General features: G+C 40.4%; 1 protein-coding gene across 3 annotated transcripts in view; it reads left to right on the forward strand.

Moving 5' to 3' along the window:
• Positions 1–18186, forward strand: part of LOC116976842 (polypeptide N-acetylgalactosaminyltransferase 11-like) — a 28619-nt gene that overhangs the window by 8111 nt on the left and 2322 nt on the right. For all 3 annotated transcript variants that reach the window (XM_033026823.1, XM_033026825.1, XM_033026824.1), the window contains exons 4-11: positions 238–404; positions 586–708; positions 3168–3417; positions 3574–3691; positions 4452–4604; positions 9186–9410; positions 13130–13234; positions 17096–17233. In XM_033026823.1, the coding sequence (XP_032882714.1) occupies positions 238–404; positions 586–708; positions 3168–3417; positions 3574–3691; positions 4452–4604; positions 9186–9410; positions 13130–13234; positions 17096–17233 (1279 nt within the window). The remainder of the gene's footprint in view (positions 1–237; positions 405–585; positions 709–3167; positions 3418–3573; positions 3692–4451; positions 4605–9185; positions 9411–13129; positions 13235–17095; positions 17234–18186) is intronic.

Raw genomic sequence — 18186 nt, forward strand, 5'->3', positions numbered from 1 at the left:
GAAGGGGTGATAATAAAATTTCAAGTTCATCTTTGTAATGGATCTTTGAAACATATACAATTAAATCAACATTTGATCACGTTGAATTAGCTATTTAATGATATTCCGGAGATGCTGATACATTTGAATGATAGATGATTACATTTTGTAGCAAATAGCAAGAAACCTTATTCGGCGAAATAGTGAAGGTGTATTAGAAAAGTATTATTGTATAATGTTTTATCTTTTTTCTCATAGATGTAAAGAAAAAAAGTACCCCATCAATCTACCATCTGCAAGCATCATTATCTGTTTTTATAACGAAGCATTGTCAACACTGCTTCGAACAATTCATAGCATTCTGGATCGAACTCCTGTGCACTTATTGCGTGAAATTATCCTAGTGGATGACAGGAGTGATTTCAGTAAGGGAATATTATTCTTTTCCCAACTTCACCGAGTTGTGTTCCTAGCATTCTGGTTACTTTCAAGTGATTTATGAAAAAACAAATCTAAATGTTGTGCCCAAGTCTTTATTAATTCCATCGCAGTTAATATGTTTTCTTTCCTTCAGATGAACTTTTATGCTTTCCATTTTTCTTTCAGTTGAATTGAAAGATGAATTGGAGCAATATATTGCTAATAATCATCTAAATGTTAAGCTGATAAGGAATGTAATGCGGGAAGGACTAATACGCAGCAGAATAGTTGGATCATCTCATGCAACAGGTACCAGATTTGGAAAGCAATGGCTTGATATTTGTTTAATGGTACTTTTATTTTTTCCTGAGTTAGTATCAATGAATCAGAATTTGAGTGATTTTACTTCATCTAGCGATTTGCACATTAAGCTGGCGGGAGTGGGCGGATGGATTGAAGGTTAAAGCGCAGAATCTCAAAGAGCGACTGCCCATCAAGGCATCATGTGAATGCATCAATGACATTTGGAAAAACTAGTCACTGGGCATCAAGGATAAAATATAACAGCTGAAGTCAATGTTTGCACAAAAGTGTCGATGATATATCAGTATCTCAGCTCTAGGGCAATGCTGCAAGAATTCTTCATGACAGTGTCATGCAAACATTTTCAGTGAACAACCTTCCAGAAAAGTACATTCACTGCATAATGCACATTTCCACTTAGTTCCTCAAAAAATGCAGCTGTGCATGTATAGAGACCTAGACAATAATCAGGCATGGTCTGATGTATGGCAAACACACGAGTGTCGTGCAAATGGTAGACAATTCCCATCTTCATTACAATTATCAATCTACCTATCGCCATAGCCTTTCCACCAAGTGTATTGGGAGATTGATTAAAAATGCTCTCTACTTGCCTGGGTAATTGGGGCGGATCATTGAAGAAGTTGTGCGCTGTCCAAGAAAAAGCAGCTCTCTTGGATCGCACCATCATTCACCACACTAACTTTTCACTCTCTCCATCACTGTCTCACTGTTACTGCCTCTACAAAAAATGATTTGGAGTTATTCCTCTATGCTGCTCTATTTGTATGTTTTAAATCCAAAACTAGCCAAGAAACAAAGGCAATAGACACATGGAATTACACTACCTTCTGTTCTCCCCAAAATCATTAACCATGCTGACTCTGAAATATATGCTTTTCTTTGTTGTTATTGGGTCTAAATCATGGATCTTCAGACTCAGTGGAACTAGAAATATCTTCACTAGGTTCAAGGAAGAGGATCAAGGGAACCACCTTGTGGACATTAAAGGAATTGGTCTGATTGCTATTGTCATTTTTTGTGGTCAACAAGACCATTTAGAAAAACACAGGAAAGCACAGTACAGGGACAGGCCTTTCGACCCACAATGGAGAAAAAAATCACAGCTTTAATTAAGTTCTAGTGTTCAGAAATAACTTGTTATCCGACTCCCACTTCACACTAAATCGTTTCAGTTTACTTTTGCTTGTAATTGCAGTATAATGTGGATAAATGTGAGGTTATCCATTTTGGTGGCAAAAACAGGAAAGCAGACTATTATCTAAATGGTGGCCGACTAGGAAAAGGAGATGCAGCGAGACCTGGGTGTCATGGTACACCAGTCATTGAAAGTGGGCATGCAGGTGCAGCAGGCAGTGAAGAAAGCGAATGGTATGTTAGCTTTCATAGCAAAAGGATTTGAGTATAGGAGCAGGGAGGTTCTACTGCAGTTGTACAGGGTCTTGGTGAGACCACACCTGGAGTATTGCGTACAGTTTTGGTCTCCAAATCTGAGGAAGGACATTATTGCCATAGAGGGAGTGCAGAGAAGGTTCACCAGACTGATTCCTGGGATGTCAGGACTGTCTTATGAAGAAAGACTGGATAGACTTGGTTTATACTCTCTAGAATTTAGGAGATTGAGAGGGGATCTTATAGAAACTTACAAAATTCTTAAGGGGTTGGACAGGCTAGATGCAGGAAGATTGCTCCCGATGTTGGGGAAGTCCAGGACAAGGGGTCACAGCTTAAGGATAAGGGGGAAATCCTTTAAAACCGAGATGAGAAGAACTTTTTTTCACACAGAGAGTGGTGAATCTCTGGAACTCCCTGCCACAGAGGGTAGTCGAGGCCAGTTCATTGGCTATATTTAAGAGGGAGTTAGATGTGGCCCTTGTGGCTAAGGGGATCAGAGGGTATGGAGAGAAGGCAGGTACGGGATACTGAGTTGGATGATCAGCCATGATCATATTGAATGGCGGTGCAGGCTCGAAGGGCCGAATGGCCTACTCCTGCACCTAATTTCTATGTTTCTAATACTGTAGATCAAGAACCTAGAGATCTATGTCGATCTATAGGGCAATAAATGGGTGAATAACTTAACAACATTACAATCCTAAAGCATATTCAGTACTTTGAGTCTGCTGTGATCATCGTGGTTTCAGCTTTGTGAAGTGCTCTTGAACTGAAGCTTTTAGTTTAGTTTAGAGATACTGGCCCTTCGGCTCACCCAATCCAGGCCAACCAACAATCACCCATACATTAGTTCAATCTCACCTGCAAGGGACAATTTAGAGAGGACCAATTAACTTACAAACCTACACTTTGGGATGTGGGAGGAAACCGGAGCACCCCGGAGGAAACCCAACGCGGTCACAGGGAGAACGTGCAAACTCCGTAGAGACAGCACCCGAGGTTTTGCCTTAGTTTGATAAATGCTATAACTTTTTGTTTTAATTTTGCAGGTGATGTACTGGTGTTCATTGACAGTCACTGTGAAGTCAATGAGATGTGGTTGCAACCGCTTCTGGCTCTAATTAAGGAGGATCGCCACATGGTAGTGTGCCCACTAATCGATATCATCAATGCTGATACACTAAGCTATACTTCATCTCCATTAGTGAAAGGCGGGTTTAATTGGGGACTGCACTTCAAATGGGATCCTGTGCCTGCTTCGTTGCTGAATGGACCTAATGGAGCAACTGAACCATTCAAGTATGAACCTTGATACTTATTTTTCTATGGAGTTATGCATTTGAAGAAATGCATTGTGCTTTAACAGAATGCATGGATAACAGGTATCAAAGGAAGCTTGAAAATAGTCTCGGCTGCATAGGTATAACATTTCAAAGAATGTTCTTGTTCCCATAGATCACCTACAATGGCAGGAGGACTGTTTGCAATGAACCAGGATTACTTCAATAAACTTGGGCAATATGACAGTGGCATGGATATTTGGGGAGGGGAAAACTTGGAAATTTCCTTTAGGGTAATGTTGCTTCTTTTATTCCAAGAATTTTGGCCCACACCTCTATTAGTTACATTACAAATTTATTTGCAAGTGTTGTCACTGCCAGCATCATTGTCATTGCATAATCTATACAAATGATTTCTATTAGGGACGACAGATGGCACAATGGGCTAAGTGTTCGGCTGGCAACCGGAAGGTAGCCGGTTCGAATCCCGCTTGGAGTGCATACTGTCGTTGTGTCCTTGGGCAAGACACGTCACCCACCTTTGCCTGTGTGTGAATGTGTGTGAGTGATTGGTGGTGGTCGGAGGGGCCGTAGGCGCAGTTTGGCAGCCACGCTTCCGTCAGTCTGCCCCAGGGCAGCTGTGGCTACAGAAGTAGCTTACCACCACCGAGTGTGACTGAGGAGTGAATGAATAATGCGATGTAAAGCGCCTTGAGTATTAGAAAGGCGCTATATAAATCCCATCCATTATTATTATTATTATTATTATTAAATAAATTAGCAATCAACCTGTTCCTTGCAGGATATGTATCTCACTGTGTTTTGTTATCAATCTGATCAATAATTATGCCTACCATTAGCAAATGAAAATTAAATTATCATGTATTTATAAAACTGTCTACAGATGCTTTATTCCGTCCATCCCCCACCCCATTATAATTTTCATAAATCTGTTTTTGAGAATCGGTTACTACCAGGTTACATATTTATTCGAACTAAATTGAAAGAATTTTCACCTGTGTGTGACAAAAATACTTAAACTTTTTGGCTCAGATTTGGATGTGTGGTGGGCAGCTGAAAATAGTACCGTGTTCTCGTGTTGGACATATTTTCCGCAAATGGCGTCCATATGGCTCACCAGGGAGAGTCGATACCATGGCTTACAACTCCCTGCGACTTTCCTATGTCTGGATGGACGAATACAAGGTAGGTGTTTTTAAAAAACCAAATTGTTATTCATTAATCTTAGTTTAAGGTAGAAGACATAACACAATACAATTTGTCGATTGCATTATGACACTTTGAAAAATACTTTGCATAAATAGGAGGATGGATATTTGCAGGAAGGGTGGCTAAACCTAAATTGAAAGATACATTTTGAAATGGTCATTGATTCAGACATGAGATGAAGCAGCATTCTCTGCTCTGAGATGAGCCTTTCAGTGTAAGTGTTGGTATCCTGCATCACCAATGATGACAGAACCTGTTATTAATTTTGTTTTCGGATTGGAGTCCTCCGACTAATGCTGTGTCTCAGGGGTCACAGCTGGGCCCAATGGTGTTTGTCATCTACAGTGCCCTCCATAATGTTTCGGACAAAGACCCATCAATTATTTATTTGCCTCTGTACTCCACAATTTGAGATTTGTAATAGAAATAAATCACATGTGGTTAAAGTGCACATTGTCAGATTTTAATAAAGGCCATCTTAATGCATTTTGGTTTCGCCATGTAGAAATTGCAGCAGTGTTTATCCATAGTCCCACCATTTCAGGGCACCATAATGTTTTGGACACAGCAATGTCATGTAAATGAAAGTAGTCATGTTTAGTATTTTGTTGTATATCCTTTGCATGCAATGACTGCTTGAAGTCTGCGATTCATGGACATCACCAATTGCTGAGCGTCTTCTCTGGTGATGCTGTGCCAGGACTGTATTGCAGCCATCTTTAGCTTATGCTTGTTTTGGGGGCTAGTCCCCTTCAGTTTTCTCTTCAGCATATAAAGCGCGTGCTCAATTGGGTTCAGATCGGGCGATTGACTTGGCCACTCAAGAATTGACAATTTTTTAGCTTTGAAAAACTCCTTTGTTGCTTTAGCAGTATGTTTGGGATCATTGGCTTGCTGTAGAATGAACTGCTGGCTAATGAGTTTTGAGGCATTTGTTTGAACTTGAGCAGATAGGATGTGTCTACACACTTCAGAATTAATTATGCTACTACCATCAGCAGTTGTATCATCCATGAAAATAAGTGAGCCAGTACATTCAGCAGCCATACATGCCCAGGCTATAACACCCCCTCCACAGATTAGGTGGTATGCTTTGGATCTTGGGCAGTTCTTTCTCTCCTCCATACTTTGCTATTCTCATCACTCTGATATAAGTTAATCTTCATCTCATCTGTCCCCAAGACCTTTTTCCAGAACTATGGTTGCTCTTTTAAGTACTTCTTGGGAAACTGTATCCTGGCCATCCTATTTTTGGGGCTAACCAGTGGTTGGCATCTTGCAGTGTAGCCTTTGTATTTCTGTTCATGAAGTCTTCTGCGGACAGTGGTCTTTGACAAATCCACTCCTGAAGCGTGTTTCTGATCTGTCAGACAGGTGGTTGGGGATTTTTCTTTATTATAGAGAGAATTCTTCTGTCATCAGCTGTGGAGGTCTTCCTTGGCCTGCCAGTTCCTTTGCGATTAGTAAGCTCACCAGTGCTCTCTTTCTTCTTAATGATATTCCAAACAGTTGATTTTGGTAAGCCTAAGGTTTGGCTGATGTCTCTAACAGTTTTATTCTTGTTTCTCAGACTCATAATGGCTTATTTGACTTTCATTGGCACAACTTGGGTCCTCATGTTGATAAACAGCAATAAACGTTTCCAAATGTGATGGAAAGACTGGAGGAAAGATTAGGTGCTGAGAGCTCGCTTATACCTGCATTAAGGAGGCAATTAAACACACCTGAGCAATTACAAACGCCTTTGAAGCCATGTGTCCCAAACATTATGGTGCCCTGAAATGGGGGGTCTATGTATAAACACAGCTGTAATTTTGACATGGTGAAACCAAAATGGATAACAAAACACCCTTTAATAAAATCTGACAATGTGCACTTTAACCACGTGATTTTTTTCTATTACAAATCTCAAATTGTGGAGTTCAGAGACAAATAAATAAATGATGGGTTTTGTCCCAAACATTATGGAGGGCAGTGTATATCAATGATTTGGATGAGAACATACAAGGCATGATTAGTAAGTTGTTTAGGAAAGCTGTGTCTGAAGAAGGGTCTCGACCCAAAACGTCACCCATTCCTTCTCTCCAGAGATGCTGCCTGTCCCGCTGAGATGCTCTAGTATTTTGTGTCTACCTATGATTAGTAAGTTTGCAGATGACATTAAAGTGGGTGGTATTGTAGATAGTAAAGGTGGTTATCAAAAATTGCAGCAGGTGGTATTGTATATAGTAAAGTTGGTTGTCAAATATTGCAGCAGGATCTTGATCGGTTGGGCAGGTGGGTTGAGGAATGGTTGTTGGAGTTTAATAGGAGAAGGAGAAGTGCAAAGTTTTGTATTTTGGGAAGTCTAACCAGGACAGAAGCTGCAGGGAATGGCAGGGCTCTGCGGGTGTTATAGAGTAGAAGGAACTAGGAGTGCAGATACATGATTCCTTAAAGGAGCATCTTGGGTAAATAAGGTGGTTGAGAAGGCTTTTGGCATATTGCCCTTCATCGGTCAGGTGTTGAATATAGAAGCTCGGAGGTCACGTTACAGTTGTACAAGATATTGGTGAGGCCACATTTAGAGTATTGTGTTCAGTTTTGATCACCCTGTTGTAGGAAAAATGTTGTTAAGCTGTAAAGGGTGCAGACAAGATTTCCAAGGATGTTGCCTGGACTCGAGGGCTTGAGCTATGGGGAGAGGGTGAGCGAGCTAGGATTTTGTTCCTTGGATTGCAGGAGGATGAGGATGATCTTATAGAGGTGGAAATGATCAAGGCAGGTACTATCACAATGTTTAAAAAAAACATTTGGACAGGTACATAGATAAGATAGGTTTCGAGAAACATGGGCCAAATGCAGGCAGGTGGGACTAGTGTAGTTTTGGGCACGTTGGTCAGCGTGGGCAGGTTGGGCCAAAGGGCCTGTTTCCGCCCTGTCTCTAACTAACATTGGATAGGGATGGTCAGGAATAGTGGAGTACTGTTATAGCATGCATCCTTATTTTAATTTTATTGCATTTTTATTTCACCAAGGACTTGTCAATGTTATACCATCAAAACACCTCTCTAGAATTGCATTAACGTGAACCTAGTAACTAAATTTTGAACTGAAGTCCTGTGCTTTTCCAAACATTACTTGCCAACAACAGGGCATCATTAGCTTATAGGGAAACTGTTCGGCAAACATTTTCATGAATGAATGGAGTTCAGCATGAATTGAGAATTTGTATCTGGCAGTTATGAATGGAGTAGTGTTGAACTGTGCTTCACTGATGAATCATACCATTGCACCTTGAACTGCTTTCTAGTCTCTCTGAATTAAATAGAAATCATTCGTCTAATGAAGAAAAACAATCTATCCATTTATGGAGATAGAAATTTGTAAATAAGTAAATAAATAATGAAAATATTAGACCTGAGCTGAGAATAGTCCCTGGATTTTGTTTGTTTGAGGTGATGCAGGAAACCAGAGGATTAAGAGAAAATAAAAATCGATTCATTTAATTTTCCTAAACCTTAAAGACATAATTGAAATATTTTTGCAAAGTTCTTGCAGAGGCAATGAATATATTTTTCCCGTTATTAAGATTTTCCACTGCAGATGTAATCCTTTTTCACCTTGCAGTTGGAGTCAAACCCTTGATGTTCAGAGTTCTTTAGAATGTCTAGTTTTCAAATATTTACAAGATTTTCATGCTTTCAGATTTTGTTTTGCTTTCCAGGTTCAATTTTCAGTGGTACTTTTTAAAGAATCTTGGCATTTAATTTTCTCTGATTTTGGAGCAGAAATAATTCCTGTTTGTATTCTCATTTAAGCAGTGAGTCATTGAAACCTACAGCACCGAACAGACATTTGGCCCACCACCTCCATGTTGACTTATTTGCCTATCTAGACAAATCCCATTTGCCTTCATTAGGCTGGTATTTTCACTGAATCATTTTGAACATTCCAATGTGTCATTTTTTTCACAACTTTGCCCCAGACCACTAGTAATTGGCTTGGGGCTTCAAAACTCAAATTCTAATTTTGACCAGTATTTTGGTGAAGATGGAAGATAAACGCTCTGTTGCTTTGAAGTGTAAAACTTTCTATTTATTTCACAATTATGGGTGTGTCATGTTTACATGACATGTCTCAGAATTTCTTCACGTTATTGTTAATCCTCAATCATTCACTCAAGGGTTAAGAATCTCCAGATGCTGGTTGCATAAGTGATGAAGTGTGATTTATTTGTCATAGTTCTCATAATTGATGAGATATAAAGTGGCTTCCCTGGGGTAAAAAAGCAAGGCAGATGTAACAAATTAGTCATTTTTATATTGAAGGAAAATTATAAATTAAAACTGAAAGTTGCCTTGAATAATTAATAACTTGTAATTAGTAACCTATATTTATAAAATCTTATTGCATGTTTTGATTACTTAATTCTTACTGAAATTTGTGCAGTAATATTGATGCATCTGGATTAGGCGAATTGGGAAGGAAATCTGGAGACAAGTATCTGTCTGGGCTCATTCTAATCCATCTACTGTTACTTAGTACTAATGCATACAATTGTATTGTGCATTTCAGGAACAATTTTTATCCTTGAGACCAGAATTGAGGAAACAAAGTTATGGTGACATCAGTGAACGTTTAGAATTGCGAAAGAAGCTGAACTGTACATCGTTCAAGTGGTATCTAGACAATGTCTACCCAGAAATGGAAGTTAATGGGCCAAATGCAAAAAGTAAAGTTGAACAGGCACTATTTGTTAATAAAAGTCCCAAGCGATCTAAAATATTGCAACAGGGAAGGGTAAGATTCAACAAATGAATTGTATGTGCGCGCATGTTTTTCTTTCAAGTAAATGCATCAAAAGGTGGTTTCCATCTAATATATTAAAATTGAGAGTGTAATTGGGGAAACAGGAAGAATGCTGCTCTATTTGCTTGCGTTTTTTTGCGTTAGGACAATCTTAGGAATATGAAATTACGGGGAAATGCAATTATAATGTTCATAGGGTCACTAGACATGATTCAAAGATATTATAATAGATTTGCAAATATAAAAATGAGGAAATGGAAACTTTTTTCTGTGTATCCCATTTATCATTTGAGTTTTCTTTGTTCTATTTCCATTTGGCCCTTTTCTTTAATTGGCCTGTCCATACTGAAGTTATAAATTAGCATGCAATTGATGAAGAATTTCTTCTTGGCTGCATTCTAGTGGCATTTCAGTTGGTGCCAGTTTGTTTATTATTTTCCTGGTAGTGTCTAAAATTATTGTACACGACTAGAAGTAGTTTTGTTCCAGTACAAGAAACTTTAGGTGTTATGTACTTTAAGAGAATATTTTACTTCTGTTGAAAGCTTACTTATTGGATTGCTAAATCTGATTTATGAAAGTACGCACATGAAGCAAATGAAATCCAACCGAAAATATTCATGGACATTGCAATACATGAAGGATAATTAATTTTCCTTAATCTTTCTTTATGAATTGGAAAGTTGATGTGTATTAATCCAAGAGGAAGAGCCTATGTCTGAAATTGTCTCCATTTGGGATTGATTAATCTTGGTGATTATGGAAGTCACCAACCATACACTACATTTTCTAGAGTTGTATTCAGCATTTGTAGAGCTTTTTCTCAGTCCCTCAAGATGCTAAAATATAATTTCAGTTTTTATTTACTCAGCTCAGGTTTTGATAAATACAAGTTACATGTTTAATTTAAGATCCTTAAAGAATCAATGATACAATTTAGCTGTAAATAACATATCACGGACTCTAAACAGATACCACTGAATAAATTTCAGACTTGGGCTTTGTGCTGTGTAGTACTTTCCTTGTTTAGCTGAGTATATTGTGATTCTACAGAAGGGGCTGTCCCACTGCGGTGACCTAATCCGCGAGTTAAGAAGAGTGTCTTCGACCTTCAAGGTCAAGGGCACTCGCCTGGAAAACCTTGAGCTGGATCGACCGTCTGCGCACAGACACACACACACACACAAACACATCACAAAGGCGGGGGCTAGAGAAAGCGGGGGGAGCGCTGGCTGAAATTCACACCTGCAATGGAGACGAAGGTAAAAGACGTTTGCCACAGTGTACGGTAAGTCCTTTAGTTCTGAAAACTCCAATCAAAATGCCCGGTCAGCGAAGGAGATTGCCTACGGCTGCCCTCGACTGCCTGTAACTAAATAGCGACCCCACTCCACTGCACTACGAGTTAAAAAGAACCATGCCGACCAAATTTTACTCGTGGAAAATTTTTCAACATGCTGAAAATTTTTCCGCGACCTAGCTGAGGCCGTGAGTATTCGGGAACTTCCCTCGAGCATGAAGGGGAGTTCAAGTGACCTCATAGGACCTCCTAGGACCACGTGTCGACCATGCTGCGAGTTTGAGTTGAGTGCAAACTCGTCTAAACTTGCAGATTAGGTCGCCGCGGTGGACAGCCCCTTTAAAGTCTTTTTGTTCTGCATGAGGCTCTAAATTTCTAAATTGAAGGAAATTGGAGCAATATTCAAAATTGGAAATACATTAAAAATTGAAATGTATGTTTATTTTAGCCTTGTAATAATATTAGCCAAGTGTAAAACAGCCCTGTATGATTATGTATTTAGCCTGAAGTACATTTTGGCCTAATCTGCATTCATTTCAGCCCAATTAATTAATTAATTAATTAATTAATCATGCTTGATAAACTGAACATGAAGGTCATTATATGTAATGAAACAATAATTTTAACTGCAAGATGAGGGTTAACAAAATGCAATAAATGATTGGTAACTGCTAGTTTAAAAAGAATACCTCAACGGGACAGGCAGCATCTCTGGAGAGAAGGAATGGGCGACGTTTTGGGTTGAGACCCTTCTTCGTCTTGACCCAAAACGTCGGCCATTCCTTCTCTCCAGATATGCTGCCTGTCCCGCTGAGTTACTCCAGCTTTTTGTGCCTATCTTCGGTTTAAAACAGCATCTGCAGTTCCTTCTTACAGTCTAAAAAGAGTATCTGAAACCATGTTGGAACATTGGAACAATGGTTTTTCAATTGAAGATTGGTTGCACGGCAGATAAGATCTTTTACATTGCATATAAAATAGAATGAGAACACTACTTTCATATATCACTTCAGGGAATATTTAAATTTACAGTATGCATTATGTGTGCTTTTATATATTTGTATTTTTATGTTCCATACAAGCTTGATTAGTGTGAGAAAAATCACTTATGTTATAAGTAGGTGCATTGGCATTTTCCCCTTGAGTGCAAGACAACATTTATAGCCATATCCAAAAGGCAGGGTGAAGTACCAAGAATTTGTTTGCAACGCTGATGTTCATTTGTAAGATTAAATGAATTTAAGATTGCACCAGACTCATGATTACAAATACAATAGAACGATTGCCCCAGAGCAAAAATACATTTATTTCCATTAAATATTAACTATTCATTAAAATATTGCCTGCAACAAACTACCTTGTAACGAATGAACATTGCTAGTTTTGATCTCGGATCAATATTACAAGCAGCATGGTGCATAAGATAAATTAGCTCTATTCATGTATGTTTCTGACTTTGATGTGGTCTGTGAAATAATTCAATACCTTCTGATTAAAATTCTGCAATTTATTAATTGCACTTCTGTAAATAAGTTGTGGTATGAAAGAGGTACTCTTTTTTGCAACAACACTCATCCACTTGAGCTGCTCTAAATGGTTTCACCTATTTTCTTATACCCATATTTGTTTTTTGGGGGGTGATGTCCAAGTGTGCCCTGCCATCAACTACGATGGCTCTGAGAGGCTGGCATCTGACTTGATCAATAGTCTGTCAGGTGAGGGAAGAGTTCAGAGAGAAAGCTGAAGGTGATATTTAAACTGAGGACAGTGTGCTACCAGAGTCATCATTAGAATCTGGAATACTAGGGCTTGTAAGCATAGCCAGGTTTGCGGCCAGAGCCAAGGTCCAGAGTGCTAATGTATTTCAAGGTTCCCTGCAATGCTTCCTCGGTTCACTGGCAAATCTTATATTGCTGCGTAACAGGGTTTTCTTTTACAAACAAAGTGAAATAAAAGCAAGTTGGGATATTAATGGGAGAAACATGTAATAATCTGGAAGATTTGTTGGTTTTGTAGAAATGAAGTCGCATGAAATATTGGAGTTTGAATGCATGAATAAATTTGGACTGGGGCAAAAGTATTTGCCCTTTTAAAGATGTTGCTGAAATTAGATTGCACAGCTTTGTTTAATGCCTCTTCTATGCGTGCAGGAACATGATAGCTTTTGCATTAATTTTTTAAACAAATGGATCTATTAGATTTTCAGAACCATCTCAATTAATACTGATTAGGTGGGCACAGTAATCTAGCTGGCATTGCAGAAGGGGCAATATTTACATAACATCAGCGTTTACTTGAACATAGATTCTACTATACTTAAAAAAATATTAAATAAAAGTGATTATATCGGAGTTTTATCGTGGAGAAAAGTTTACGATTTTCATACACCTTTTAATCTCTGTCTCCTTAGCTGTACAACCTGCAGACAAGTAAATGTCTGGCTGCCCAGAAATATCCTGATCAAAAAGGAGGAAAAGTGGTGGTTAAAAATTGCGATTGGGCAGATTCAAATCAGGTGAGCAACTGCTTTGCTTTTTATATTCACAGATAAGACAGGTAATGGCATTTGTTGATGAGGGATTGGCTGTTGTTAAGTATGACTTTTCTAAAATTCGAAATTACTTTGGAGTAAAATGTTCTCAATATTCAAACTCCAGGCCCTTTTGAGAGAGAATAGTTGGTGTTTCAGGTCATTGACCTTTCAGGCGACTGTAAATAGACATAACAAGTCTTGATAGGTAATGGAAAAAAGGTCATGGAGAGTGGTCTGCAATAGAATGGATAGGAAGACATGGGAGATTGGATGAATTTAAATTACAAAATTCCAGGGGGATGACATTGGGAGGGACAAGAAAAGAAACAAAATGTGATTGTAGAATCAACTGCTGCAGGGAATAGCCAAATCGTGACCTAAAATTGTTAAAGCTATCGAAACCAAAATGTCCCTAGTTACAAGATAGTCTTTTTTCCGTGAACATCTTTATTAGATGAGTGTAGGTAGCCATGAGCTGTGGAGTAAAAAGTCAAAGGGAGAATGGAACAAAGAATTATAGTGACAGAAACTCGGGTTATACTGGTAGAATGAATAACTGTCCAAACTGTTAGGCGTCCCCAGTCTGGAGGGGAGTTCCTTATGTGCAGTAAAGATATACTATATTGAATGAGGTACATCTATGGCGTCACGAGGGAGGACTAGAGGGCTAAGTGTTCGGCTGGCAACCGGAAGGTAGCTGGTTCGAATCCCGCTTGGAGTGCATACTGTCGTTGTGTCCTTGGGCAAGACACTTCACCCACCTTTGCCTGTGTGTGTCCTTGGGCAAGACACTTCATCCACCTTTGCCTGTCTGTATGGAAGTAATTGTGTGAAGCACTTTGGGGTCAATGCAAGTTGACTAAAAATGTGCTATATAAATAAAGACATTATCATTATAGTCCCCGAATGCAATATTACACCACTCACCCATAGGCCCCAATACGCATCACTCCCTGGAGAGGGAGGGAGGGGGGTAGAGAGGGAAGGGGAGGAGAGTAGAGAGGGAGGGGGTTGGTGGTAGAGAGGGAGGGGGTAGACACCCTACCCCATCTCCCTCAATTTCCTCATCCTCCTCCTCACTCCCATTCCCTGCCCCAAGACCTACCCAGGTCGTAGAGCAGGGCCAGGAACTCGGCCTGGTTCTCATACTCGACCCAGCCCTGGCAGTAGACCCAGGCTCGTCCTTGGTTCCAGCGGCAGCCTCCAGCCGTCAGCTCGGCCACCGCCTAGTCTCCAGTTCCCCGTCCCTGACCGCAGGCTCGTCCTTGCTTCCAGCGGCAGCTTCTTTATCGGCCCCAGTCATGGCCCCATCCCAAGCCCCGGGCTCGGCTCTCACTCTCACTCCAGCTCCAGCACCAGGCTTGGCTCCAGCCAGGGCCCGTGGCTCCACCCTCGCCACCGGGTGTCAGTCGTCGGACGCCGGCAGCCGCCGCACGAGCACTGGAGTGTCCCGTCCTGCCTTGCGAGTCCATTGTGACGTCACTCGGGAGTGCTGGAGTACCCCTCCCGGAGTGTCCCGTCCTGCCTTACAAGTCCATTATTATGCCACTTGGGTTTTTTTTCGAAATGGTTGAGTTTTCGGCTGTTTTTTAAACTTTAAACTATTAAAAAGTTGGGAAATATAGGTGGGAATGCGACGGGCAGATAATGTGAGAATGGGAAGGCTGTGGCCTAGCGTTTGGAAGAAAATAGGAATTAACCAGATTGTGCCCAGATGACCCACACCCAGGGCTGGTGCTAGGAATTGCGGGGCCCAATTAGAAAACTGATGGCGGGGCCCCTACCTAGAAAAGTAAAAATTTATGTATGTTTATATCTCGTGTAGTTTCGGGAATTTTAAGGCAAGCTGGTTGGTGATTGGATGCAACCCCCCTAGAGACAGCGTTTGATTGGCCGCCAAATAAATTTGTCAAATCTGTAACAAAAATCGCTGGTCGGTGCGAACTCAGTGGACTATCTGGTTGTATCTCCAAACTAATCTGGTTGTATCTCCAAACTAATCTGGTTGTATCTCCAAACTGATCTGGTTGTATCAACCAGACTATCAGGTGGTATCTCCAAACTAAACAGTATAACATGCAGGTACATTCATTTAAAATTAAATTCAGTGATTATTTCACATGATTTCTCACTGTGTAAAGCTCAATATCTGACCAATTTCTGTTTAACACGTTTGGTCTGCCGTGAGCATTTTTCGTTGCATCTCCCCTTTTCCTAATCGGCCACAATTTAGATAATAGTCTACTTTCCTGTTTTTGCCACCAAAGTGGATAACCTCACATATATCCACATTATATTGCATCTCCCATGCATTTGTCCACTCACCCAGCCTATCCAAGTCACCTTGCAGCCTCCTAGTTTAGAGGGGTTTAAACGGTTTAGAGATGTTTAGAGGGCTTCAGATGGGTTCAGGTGTGTTTACAATTGTTTAGAGGGGAATAGGGGGGGGGGGGGGGGGCTAGAGGGGGTTTAGACGTGTTCAGATGGTCCCAGAGGGGTTTAGAGACGTTATAAGCCCCCCGTGAGAAATTGTAATTCTCTGAAATTGAAGATAGACATAAAGCTGGAGTAACTCAGCAGGACAGGCAGCGCAGCGACTCTGGAGAGAAGACCCTTCTTCAGACCGCACTGAACTCGCGTCGATGAGAGTACTTGTGATTGTCTGAAGAAGGGTCTCGACCAGAAACACAGCCCTCTCCCCAGAGCCGCTGCCCGTCCCGCTGAGCCACCTTCAACTTCAGAGCCAAACAAAAAAACACAGAGTGCTGGAGGAACTCAGCGGGCCAGGCAAATGCTTCACCCGCAGGGTTTCTCCAGCATTTTTGTCTACTGCAAAACGTCAACTATTCCGGGAATGCTGAGGGGACAGGGTGATAGAGAGGGAGTGGGAGAGCTAGAGAGAGACAATATGGGGAGCGGGAGAGAGAGCGCGAGAGAAAGAGGGAGGGAGGGAGTGAGCAAAAGACAGAGACACAACCAAAGATCCGCTATAAGATATTTGGACACAACGTGGGTCGGTAGGTGAATGACAAACCTGCACACCAGGAAGAAGCCCCTTCTCGCGGTCCGGGGCCCTCCCTCATGATGGTGAGTTAAATGAAATTCTCAACGTGTCATCGCTCTACATTCCTCAGTAAATGTAATTGTGTTTTAAACAAGTATTAATGACGCCGCGTGAATTTTATTCAAAGGAACACGGCGTCATTAATACTTGTTCAAAACACTATAACATTTACTGAGGAATGCGGATAGATGCAGATTCATGACTTGCATAACAAGGTGTTAAGTACTTACCGTTAAGAAGTGCTAACAGCACTAGTTAACAAATCGTTTGTGTATGATGGCCGTGCAGCGGTTGTTATACATGTTCGTTTAAAAAAAATCCGGATGGCGAATTAAAAAAATCTTTATTTAACAAAGAGAATTCGTATTTCCGTACGAAATACTGAACATTAGTGCGGGGCCCCGCTTAGGCGCGGGGCCCAATTTGGAGCAATCGGTCAAATCGGCTTAACGCCGGCCCTGCCCACACCCACATACAAGATAAGAGTTTTAGTACGACAGATAGCTAGATGGTAAAAATGTTTAGTTTGAGCCCGTAAACGGAACATCAGTGTGATGAAATAAAATTTACTTTTATTAAGTCAAGATGTCAGATTTACTTGATTTACTGAATGCAGTGACATTCAATAAACATTGTTTTTCTCAGCTGATAAACATGTCAGAAAATCCTAAACTCAAACTTGTTCCGTTTTCTTGATTACCGTACCTTGTAAATGGCTGCTAAGATCATGATTGACAATATATTTTATGTTCCTTTAATCTTGTTGATGATGTTTTTAGGTTTGGATTTACAATGAAGAACATGATCTGATACTGGCCAACCTTCTTTGTTTGGACACATCTGAAGCCCACTTATCAGATTCCCCTCGTCTCATGAAATGTCATGGTAGCGGAGGATCACAGCAGTGGACTTTAGGGGTAAGACTAGTTCCTGACCCAAAGTGTATTTCACATTCTCATCATTGGAAGTATGCACAGACTTATTGCAATCGCATGGCTTCCTTATTTACCTATTAATATGACTGCACTAACTAAAGTAGCACAATATATTTTATTTCTATCAGTGAATGGCAGGTTGCAGATAAGTGGCAGCATGATTTACAGCTTGCTATGGTTTTTGCGGTGGTGCCTGAGAGGACAGGTAGATGTGTTGTTCGGAGTGCCTCTCCAGTGCTATAAGTGTGATGGTCTACCTACAACAGACATCAAAGTATGCAGAAGGGCAAGGACCACTGCTACCTGGTGGACCGTGAGCTTAATTCTGGGGTTTCCAAATTTTCTATCAATCCTATCTTCATACCATTGCCTTCAGCCTCAAACTTTGGAACCGCTTTCTCCACAGAATTAAATTCCTTTTTTTCTTATCCTTTTCCATTCCTAACAATTCACAATCACAGCAGCCTCTGGCACTTTAACCAGTTGGCCTTGAACACCCCCTTGCACCAGATGGTCATTGACTCCCTTCTGCAAACTACACCTGGATAATCTAAGCATACTTAGATTCCTCTTTAACTATGGATTACTGATCAATATCCTTCCCATTCTGGCTGGTCTGTCCTCACTTTTGGAATCTTTTTTTTCCTACGAGATATTTTGAATGTTTTTGTTCAAATCTTAAATTGACATATCCTCTACTCTCTTAACCATAGATAACAATTGGTGCCGCTTCCTGTTTACCTGAACAGAAGATATGTATTACATTTGCTTCCCACTTCCATCCTTCCCTTAGCTTCACTAAATCCTTTCCTGATTTTTCTTTATTTCAAGTCTCTGGGACCAGACTTTATTTTATCCATTAGATGTCACTAAACCTCCACATCCACATTAATTATTTTTTTTGCATTTTACTCCTGGAAGAAATAACTATCTTA

This window comes from Amblyraja radiata, chromosome 9, assembly GCF_010909765.2.
Source record: "Amblyraja radiata isolate CabotCenter1 chromosome 9, sAmbRad1.1.pri, whole genome shotgun sequence".
Taxonomy (NCBI): Eukaryota; Metazoa; Chordata; class Chondrichthyes; order Rajiformes; family Rajidae; genus Amblyraja; species Amblyraja radiata.